Consider the following 10,605-nt stretch of genomic DNA (forward strand, 5'->3'; position numbering starts at 1 on the left):
ACTTAACTTAATTTGACTGTTTAATAGCTGCTGTCCCTGTTTCCTGCTGCATATGAACACTAACAAGACACACATACGGTAATGTAGCTGCGGGCTTGTGTGAGCACAAATGTCCTATTTCAGTGCAGGGCTCTATAAGTAACTGTACCTGAATATCTTCTATTCCCAAGCTCCTGAGGCTGGGAGCTCATTAGCTTGCACCTAGACAGCAACCAAAGATGTGACACTAAGAGAGAGAACCGAGGGAAAGCTACTGGTGGGAATCACTCTGAGCATATTTCTAAATTTCACGCATAGCGGTTGCTTGTTCCGGTAGACGTGTTTAGCCATAAAGTTGAGGACTGGATAGACCTTTGAAAGCAAACTGATCTGTCGGTAGATGATATTGAAGGTTGTGTATGTCATTTTTGGTGTAAGTAATTTCACAGTATCAGAGGTTTAATCTGATGAAATATTTGAAAGATCTTCTGTAGAAAGTAGGAAGACTGAAGGAGTAGCGTTGTAATGTACATAATTTGTGAGATATTTTAAAAATCTTACCTGATGCCTTAACATCTCTCATTCTAATTGTAGTCTCAAATTCCTTAACAAATCAACCCATGTATAGATCTAGAAAACAGTGTATTTTGTAAACTAATAATACTTACCAGCAGCTTTTATCAATAGAGTCACTATAGAGTGCTCCAGGTTTTTGGAGATGGAACTAAAAGACAATCAAACGTCTGAGTAACATACGCATTTCTTACATTGTAATGTCAGTGAAAGTAAATTTACTTAGGCCTATGTACGGATGCTTCTTCAGTGACCAAGTAGCATTTGTAAAATCACAAGCCTTTTTTTTTTTTTTTTTTTTTTTTTAATATAATGGGAACTGCTTGTAAGCATTAAGGGCACAAAAACAGAGAGTGGGTGTAGATCCAGGAATCATTATCATTTCTTCAGTAAAAGATCCTCCACACTACTCAGTGGCACATGCAGTTGTCAATCTACTTTACAGGGTGTGATGACCAGTTTGGTCTCTCAAATCGAGATCTTTGTTTAACATAGCTGCAAAATGTTCACAATGATGATATCAGGGCATGTCTTAAAAAACACAAGCCTTACTTTGCTGTTAAATGGGAAATACTGTACTGTGAGTCATGGCTAAATGTACAGCTCATTTATATATAAATTTGTGTTGGGAAACGTCTTGTATCTTTTTGTCTATCTCCCATTTGCATTCTCATCTCATTCTCAGTTTGTAAAATTTGATGATTCTGCCGATGTTCACTGATGAGGTACATTCCTACATTTGGAAGATGCACTAGTTAATTTTTACACTAATGCCATTATTTCATGTCTCTGTTTGCTAATGCTATAAATATGGTTTGAAGATAAATCTTGTTCCCTACAGATTAAATAACAGTAGAAATGCCTCATGTTCACAGTGTACTTTCGCTCACTGTCATATCAGCACTAGATTTTCTGATATCAGTGTGTTTATTTAAATCAGTTATGTGCTGATACAGATATGGTACTGATGCCACTGTGCGTCATGAATTTCTTTTTTGTCAGATCTGTTTGTTTGCCATACCACAAGTCCCACTAAGGGGCTGTGCTTATTCATACAGCAGCTGTATCACTACATTCTAAAACCATTATCTGTGTTTGAGTGTGCGTTTTAAAGCAATATCTGTAGTTCTATCATTTGTCACCTTGTAGGTTATACTTTAAACAATCAATTTGTTTTATTAATTATTTTGAAATAAGTGAACCAAATAATACACTTTGATTATCAGTAGCATGTAAACAATGATTTAAACGTTACTGTCTTTCTTAGCTGACAAATTCATGATTTTAGACTAATTTCCTCAAACACAGGCTCAGAATCCTGTTTGGACTGTGACTACTACTGACTGGCCTGTTTGTGTTTGTGTATCAGTGAGTTCAGTCCTCTCGTTGTGTTAACACTAGTCATGCAGAAATGTTACTTTTGATAGACACCTGATGTCAGTTCCCTTCATGATTTGTGAATTTTTATTGTTAAAAAGACTTTTTTCCTTTTTTTTTTTTTTTATTTTTATTTTTTGGAATACACTTTCCTGCAAACAAATGTTTGTCTCTGAGCTCCTTTAAATCTACGTTTGCTTTTTAAAGAGTAGATTTTTTTCTTCTTAGAGCATTTTAACACCAGACTCAACTTGCATGAAATCTTTTAGTTCCACAGTTCTCAAAGTGATTTTTTTTTTTTAATTCTGTTATAGTGGAGGAACCCACCTTAATCAGTTATTATAGTTATTAGCCTTTTTGACTGAATGCATGAACTGAGTGGGATCAATCCAGATCTAAATAGGATTTTTTTTTTAAAAAAGTAAATAAATAAAAAAAAGGTAGACCTATAAATAATGCCAACTTATGAATCTATTGAGGCCTTCAATGTGTTGTGTGAGTGGAAAGTTTAGAAATGAAAAGCGTGATTGCTCCAATACATAGCCAAAATATATTTTTGTGTACATTTAATAATGAGCACAATATTTAAATAGTTTGTGTATATAAAATAAATCTGTGCTGAGAAGGGTCCATAGTGTTTTTAAGGCTTCCCTGGCTGCAGAAAGTTTGAGAACCCCTGTTTTAGTAGACATTCAGAAACATCTCACTGTCTGATCCAATCTCTTGTTCAGATGATCTTTTGATTCTTGCATTCATAAAATCACTATTAAGAAATTGATGCTATTTATGATTTAAATTGATGGATTAGTTTAGACTATGGCATAAATGATCAGAATGTTGATGCACATCCGCAGTGATGCTGTGAGCTGTGAATTATAACATCCTTACAGCATGCCTGTACATGAGCTCGGACATGCGTAAATGTTGCGTGAACACTGTTGAGTAAGGACACAATGCCAGTGCCATTACAACACCTTTGGTACTGTGTGTACCTGAGGCGCTTCACACATATCCTTGTTTATCAGTACTTACATTTGCCTAGTATTAATGTTCTTTGACCTTATTAGTTTGATGAACTTTAGAGTTGTTAACTGACTGTACTGAGTGTAGAAGTCTAGTGTGGGCAAAATTTCTGCTGCAAACAGTAACTCTAAATGCCCCCTGGAATTTCTGTACATTTCCAGAATGTGTGTGTGTGTATGAGAGTGTGTGAGAGAGTGTGTGTGTGTGTATGTATGAGAGTGAGTGTGAGTAAGCGTGTGTGTGTGAGGGGGAGAGAGAGAGAGAGTGAGTGTGTGTGTGTGTGTTTGTGTGAGAGAGAGAGGGGGAGAGAGAGAGAGAGTGTGTGTGTGTGTGTGTGTGTGTGAGAGAGAGAGAGGGGGAGAGAGAGAGTGTGTGTGTGTCACAGCGAGTATGAGTGAGCATGTGTGCGTGTTTTTGAGAGTGAGTGAGAGAGTGTTTGTGTGTGTGAGAGAGAGAGAAAGAGAGAGAGAGTGTTTATGTGTGAATGTGAGTGATTTTGTGTGTGTGTGTGTGTGTGTGTGTGGGCGGCTTCCGACAGCCTCGGGTGGAACCAAGGTGAGCCTTCAGCTCAAGCAGCCAATCAGGAGCCTCGCTCTTCGTGACCGCGCAGCAGTACCAGCCAATCAGGAGCCTCGCCACTCCTGGCAACTCTGTTGAGCGGTGAGTCATCTGGCAGCGCCGCTGAAACAGACGCACTTGTTGAGTCGCGCCCGTGCATTTAGCGTCTCTTTCGCTCTGGGAAAAGAGCAGATTCAGGGGGGAAAAAAACAAAAACAATCCTCCATCTTTAAAACAACAACAGCAACATGTACTAAGGATCTTCGAGCGAGTCTTCAGTCAGTCAGTTGCTCGACGTTTCATCGGCGTTGCTGCGTCGCCAGGTAAGCGCCTCTACTGTGTGTGTGTGTGTGTGTGTGTGTGTGTTTTGGTTTCGCCTCCCTGCGCAGCATCACTGAAGAGAAGTCATGTGTGGCCTCATCAAAAGCCTGTTCCAGAAGGAACAAATCCCGGGAGAAAAACCTAGAAATCTGCTTTTCAAGCGTTCAGGCTGTCCGACGTGTTTAAACTGTTACTGCTTGTTCATTGTGTCACACTGTTAATAATGAAGTGCATTCACAGCAGAGAGGACAAAACAGCAGCCTGGGCTCTGTCATTCATCAGTTCTGCTCTGATACTTCCACTTTTACTGAATGTATTCTTCTTCTTTTTTATTTTTATTATTTCAACAAAATTTGCCAATCCCAAATTGCACAACAGACTAACACAACCACTCATATTAACTGGCTGGTTCTCTTCCAGGGCGCATAGTTTTGAGAGTGATCCTCCTTCATACTTACAGGAAATAAAGTTAAATCTAAAACCTCTAAAAGAAAAGGTTCTTTGGTTTGTCACTCTGAGGTGACCCTGAAAAATTATGCAGGATCTGATTTCCCTATTACAAATCATGTTCACTGTAGTCATGCAGAAGTCTTACTTTGACAGACACCTGATGTCAGTTCCCTCTGTGATCTGTGAATTTATAATTAAATTTAAATTTCGTTTAAATTTAAATTAAATTTTATTAAAAACAGCTTTTTTTTTTTTGATACTTCCAGCTTTACTTTTTAAAGTTGATCAGAAATGGGGTCTGAGCAGAACCCCATTAGGATGATAAGAACCTGTAACTCTTAAAAAAAAAAAAAAAACTTTGATGAAACCTATTATTATTATTATTATTATTATTATTATTATTGCCTGGGTTTCCTTACAAGCTTACAACACTTACAACCCTTTTAAGACTGCTTTTGCTTACTTTTTCTGTACTCACCAAGTTATTTTTCTTGTCAGTCTGTTTTCTTTTTTTGAGATCAGTGACCAAAACCCTTTGATGCACGCTGTGCTTGTTCATTCTGATACTCTTCATCATTCCATAGGTAGCAGCCACCTACGCTGTGGTCTGATGTGCACTTTACCAGTCTGTGCAAACAGTGTAGAAGGCAGCTTCACCCTCACACTACCATGTTGATTATATCTTGGCATTTTTAAAAGGTGTGGTACAGCCAGTGCGCAGTGTTTATATTTTCGTTCACCTCTCTGAATTACTTTCAGAAGCCTGTGCAGGAAGTTGTGGCACAGCAGCTAGTCATTTCAACACCAGTCTTGTGCATTATGCACATTTTCACACCATGTTCTGTAATGACCTTGTTTGCATGTGCAGGTCTTGCTCAGGTTCACTTCTCCTATGGTCAGGATAAGGGTGTGGTGTTTGTTAATTAGCTGTTGCATGTGCAGCTGTGCATGGGCCCCACCTCTTTCAGTAAAGACAACCCAGCACTCAGTTCCCAGAGACCCTTACTTCTGTGTCTCGTCTCTCTCCATCCTGAACATCATTTAAAAATAACTGTGGTCACCTATTATTTTTTAGTATTGCGTTTAATTAAAATGAAGAATTTTTAATTGGCTTGGTGTATTTTCTGTGCCACCAGGACGAGTGTTTTTGATGTCTACACACCGACCCCCTCTGTGGCCATGTTTACAGGCTCTAATGGGCTATGTGGTCTTTATACTGACTTCCCTGCCAGAAATCTGCACAGGTATGCCTCTTATTTTTTATTATTTTCCACCCAAACCACCACCAAAGAGAGGAGTGATAAGGCTACCGTTGATTGAGCCTTGTTTGTTTTTTTTTCTTTGTCATTCAACATTGGCACTCCTTTTGAACAGAGCTGTCTTCATTATCTTGTGTGTATCTATTTTGTTATTGGAAGAAATACCAACTCTATGTCAGTTAATCTAGATATTTTTCTTTTGTGTCCTGGAACTTTCAGGTCAGAACTGTTCTCACCCGATTATCCCTGAGCATGGTGGCTTCTACTGTAAACCTTCTCCATGTAGGGGCTTCCCTCCGAAGAGTCGTATCTACTACTTCTGTGAGTCGGGATATGTCCTGCCAAACCACGTCCACCACTCCAGCTGCCGCAAAGGACGATGGGACCCCATTATCCCCACGTGCATACCTAACCCAGGTACGACAGAGTGGCGGCACCTATTATTTATTTTTTATAGTGCATAATATATATTTTTGCAGTGTGAACATGTCATGTGCATTTGTAGCCTGGTACACCATATGGCCAAATGTTTGTGGACACCTGACCATCACACCCATATGTGGTTCTTCCCCAAACTGTTGCCACAAAGTTGAAAGCTCACAATTGTATAGGATATCTTTATATGCTGTAGCATTACATTTTCCCCACACTGGAACTAAGGGGCCCAAACATGTTCCAGCATGACAATTGCCCCTGTGCACAAAGTGACGTCCATGAAGACATGGTTTGCCAAGTTTGGAGTGGAAGAACTTGAGTGTCCTATACAGAGCCCTGACCCCAACCCCACTGAACACCTTTGGGATGAATTGGAACGCCGACTGCACCCCAGGCCTCCTCACTTGATATCAGTGCCTGACCTCACTAATGCTTTTGTGTCTGAAAGATCATAGATCCCCACACCATGCTCCAAAATCTAATAGAAAGCCTTCCCAGAAGAGTGGAGGTTGTTATAACAGCAAAGGGGGACTAAATCTGGAAGCACATATGGGTGTGATGGGCAGGTGTCCACAAACCTTTGGCCATAGTGTATGTGTATGTTAAATATATGAATAAAAAAAATTACTACAAACACATTTACTTTTTTCCAACAGTTTGGACCAAGCAACATTCTATAGCAGTTCTATATGTTCTATAGAAGTTCCCAACCCTGGACCTGTAGCACCACTTGTGCTGACTATTTTATTGTCTTAGCTGCGCTAGCACGCCCACTTCCACTCAGGAAGTGTTGTTAATTAGCAGACTAATTGGATGGGGTGCATTAGAGCAGGGAAAAAGCTAATACATGTAGGACAGGAGGTATTCTAGGACCAGTGTTGGGAACCTGTGTTTATTGGTAGGAAATGTTTATTAAATGACCTATATAAGATCTGTGTTGTGTCAGTGTGTAAGGGAAATGAAAACCAGAAGATTGACTTTTTGCTCACAGCATCTGTTTGCTTCCTCTTTTGAACTAAGCCACACAGAGGCAGGAAACCAATAGTGTGAACAGGAAGTGAGCAAAGTCACCATACTAACCAATATTTCTTCTTCTGTGAAGTGTTTAAAGCCTCAGAAAAGTACTGCGTCATCAGTTTCAAAGATTTTGATAAACCACTCGAAGAGACACTTTCCTAATGTTGGCGTAACTTCCTGTCTCCATTACAATTATTCCACATCCGGGAGTCATGTTTCTGGTAGATTAGTGCATAGATTAAATGCTGTACACGTACTATGTGTTCTCACAGCTGGACATTCTAAATATGAAGACAGAGTGACCAATTCTATCCCGAGCATGGCTACGACTGCTGTGGGCGTTTCCATCTTTCTTCTCACCACCACGGCCTGCATGGTCGTCAAGTCTCGGCTCTACCCTTGCCAATCTCGAAGGTACGATGCTTTGGGCATGTTACTCCGCAGTTGGTAGAGCGGCACGATTTTCATACTTATTAGAATTTATTGAAATTTGTAATTTTACTTCAGTAGAAAAAAAATTAAGATTAGAAATCCATCCGTCAATCCATGCACCTGTCTATCTATATCTATCTATCTGTCTGTCTGTCTGTCTGTCTATCTATCTATCTATCTATCTATCTATCTATCTATCTATCTATCTATCTATCTATCCATCTTTATACATCCCTCCCTCTCTCCCTCCATCCATCCATCCATGTTTAATGTGATCCTGAAAAAGCTATGGTTAGATAAGCTGCTGGTCTAACTCTGGTTGAGTGATCAGTCTCATAATTTAAAAGTGTTTTTCAGTTAGTGATTCATCACGTTGGCTTCACCAACCTAGTAACGACTCTGTAAGTTCACATAGTTATGGCTGATGCTCTTTCAGCAGGCGATCATCTGATCAGGTGGACTTGATGGTGGACGGCTTGCCTGTGTCTCTGCCCACCTATGATGAGGCAGTGTACGGAAGTTGGGGTCAGCGCATCCCACCCTTGCATGGACCCACTCAGCTCCTGCTGGCCTCGTCAGAGAACAGTCCATTATCATCTCTCATCCAGTCAGGTTCCAGTAACTGCACTGACACTTCGAATCAGAGCACAGAGGCGCCGCCGCCTTATGAGGAGACGCAGCCACGTTCTGTGGATGGAGGAAATGAAGGAGAAGCACGGGCCTCGCACATTGCACTTTCTGTTGAAAAGGACAACTAACCTCTGTGTGAGCTCACCTTCAGCTTATTGATTGTTAGTTCTCTTGCCATGCTTCATGCCTATCAATGTAGTTCACTGTCAGCTTCAAAGGTTTTTAATTAAAAAAAAAATTTTGCCATTTATTTTATTTGAATGAAACCATGCAACTGAGAGGGGGTAGATGTTTAGCAAACGAGTGACAGTGTGTGATGTGCACAGTGATATTGATTGTGTTAATGTTTTCACTGGAGACATGTTTATTGTTGCCCTCAGTGAGGGAACTAGACCACAGTGGTCCCGAGGACTGTAATAACACAGACATTACCTTTTTTTTGGACTGTGACTTTCTGTTGTATGGCTGCAACCTACTAGGTGGTCCATGTTGCATGAATGAATGAATGAATGAATGAATGTGAATCCAGCAGAACTGGGGGATTGGTTGTGTCAGCTCCACACATGCCACAAGTACAGATTATTTAAAAGAAAAGGGCTTGCCTAGGTGCTGAGGTGGGGCTAATGACTCATTTCTGCCATGTGAGAAACTGTTTATTCTGTTTATTGTTTCATGTTTGCATTGTCAGTTAATTTATTAACTGCTGCTCTTGTTTAACAGGTGGAGTATAGGGTATATGTGACACTTTGCATTGAGGTTCCTTTACTTACTGACTGACTTACTTATTATTTACTGCATTAATAAACATTAAGAAACCATGAACTTCAACTGTAGTAAACCACAAGCAATGTTAACAATTTAATAAAGTTAACACATGTACTAACTGATGTTTGTTTATCTGTTAATGAAATACACCCCCAATGCCAAATGTTTATTTAGTCCATAACTTAAAAATATATCAGACAAAACAGACAGAAATAAGATTACAGCATTTTCCTATTGATAACTTATTGCTGTCTGGTCCAGGTGTAAATATTGCAACTTGCTTTTCAGCCTCAGTTCTGAATTTTGTCAGTTAACAACCACAAACATTAATGAAGGTGCTGGTTCATATTGCCTGTTGTGGATTTACTTTGACTCATTAATGGTATAATTATTTGGCTTATTATTTAAAAAGCGTCAATTAACACAAGTGTTAGTTATGTTGTTAATTTAACATGGTGTATTAATGCTGAAGTTCATGGTTTGTTCACATTAACTAATGTGTAAAATAATGTCAGTTATGGGAACTTTAATGTATAATATGCAAATGCTTACAGTCACACCTTCCACCTGAAGCCATGCTGTCTGTTCTCTGATGCTGGTTAATAGAAGATGGTGTGTATTTGAGAGCATGTGCACATTTGCTTTTTTCCTCAACTACAGTAATCTATTATGATATTGTTATTATAACAGTTAATTTTTTTTACATTTGTATATAGTATTTAGGTATAACATCTAATATATTCACTGTAAATATAAATTGATTACAAAATTGCTAAACCTTTTTGAATGGAAAATTATTAAAACTAGTTTTCAAAATGACCCACGTGTTTCTCTATGAAGTGTGATCGGTTGATTTCTGATAAAACTGTGGGACATCACATTCACAGTTCCTGATCGTTTCATGAACATGGTACATCTATTTCTGTTTCCCATCTTACTCAAAGATAGCATTCCCATGAATAAATTTAAAAAAAGGTTAATTTATATCATTTAATTAAGACTATTTGTATCAGTGAAGCATATTGAAAGTACAACAAACCTGTCTGTGATCTTTACTCTATATAACAGCACACAGTAGCCACTACTCAAATGTTGAAATCCAATAGCAGTGTGAGGAAACATTATGAAACTGTAGAAGAGGAGCGAATTCTGAGCCCACTGTTTTTTGAACGAGACTTGGGTGTTGGAGTGGTGAGGAAACAGGGAGGAGTGGAGGTGGTGGGTGAGGAAATTTCATCACAGGGCAGAGAGAAGGGAGAGAATGTTGATTAAAGTGTTTCAGGTGTAGTCTTTCTCCCAAACTTCACCAATTGCATAACACCATTTTGTAGTGAAGGCAACCAGCAGTACTAAGCCCTTAGTTCACTTATACATTACAAGGCTAATGTTTATGTCTGCTCTCTAATGGAACATTTAGTGAAGGGTGCTTTAATTTTACTCATTGTTTCAACTGATTTAAGAATGGACCAAAGAAAAAATGTCATTTAGCTGCATTTTCATGTAATTATGCAAAGGCAAAAGATAGCTTAGGTAATTATGTTTATAATAATATATAGATACAGGAATTTAAGGTCACAGGGCAAGGCAAGGCAGGGATAGTCCGACTTGCCTAGATGTTACATCAATCCATTGTACAGCATCATATACATACTTCACACAGCTGGATTGTAATATTTTAATGCCATTTAATCGAGTCTGTTTCTGCTTTCTTGTTCCTAAAGTAAATACACTGAATGGTTTACTTGGCTACATCATCATACACTCAGTTTTATTGTATTTCTTTAAA

The 10,605-nt window shown here is 38.9% G+C and overlaps 1 protein-coding gene across 2 annotated transcripts; it reads left to right on the forward strand.

Annotated features, from left to right (window-relative positions):
• Window positions 1-3,466: 3,466 nt before the first annotated feature.
• On the forward strand, window positions 3,467-9,638 carry zgc:152863 (uncharacterized protein LOC562658 homolog). 2 transcript variants are annotated; one of them, XM_026924895.3, is made up of 5 exons: window positions 3,467-3,833; window positions 5,418-5,525; window positions 5,760-5,957; window positions 7,265-7,406; window positions 7,864-9,638. In XM_026924895.3, the coding sequence occupies exons 2-5, from the start codon at window positions 5,432-5,434 to the stop codon at window positions 8,180-8,182; spliced, it is 753 nt and encodes a 250-aa protein (XP_026780696.1). In that variant the 5' UTR covers window positions 3,467-3,833; window positions 5,418-5,431; the 3' UTR covers window positions 8,183-9,638. The 2 variants fall into 2 exon arrangements, with proteins under 2 accessions (XP_026780696.1, XP_026780695.1); XM_026924894.3 differs by having other exon boundaries at window positions 3,468-3,833; window positions 7,861-9,638.
• The last annotated feature ends 967 nt before the right edge of the window (window positions 9,639-10,605 follow it).

Source organism: Pangasianodon hypophthalmus, chromosome 14 (genome assembly GCF_027358585.1).
Source record: "Pangasianodon hypophthalmus isolate fPanHyp1 chromosome 14, fPanHyp1.pri, whole genome shotgun sequence".
Lineage (NCBI taxonomy): Eukaryota > Metazoa > Chordata > Actinopteri > Siluriformes > Pangasiidae > Pangasianodon > Pangasianodon hypophthalmus.

Bases quoted from the DNA above. Each gene is read 5' to 3' on its own strand.
- zgc:152863 (XM_026924894.3), top strand. From the start codon at position 5,432: ATGTCTACACACCGACCCCCTCTGTGGCCATGTTTACAGGCTCTAATG. The intron at 5,526-5,759 runs GTATGCCTCTTA...TGGAACTTTCAG, and splicing joins CCTGCCAGAAATCTGCACAG to GTCAGAACTGTTCTCACCCG. The intron at 5,958-7,264 runs GTACGACAGAGT...GTGTTCTCACAG, and splicing joins CACGTGCATACCTAACCCAG to CTGGACATTCTAAATATGAA.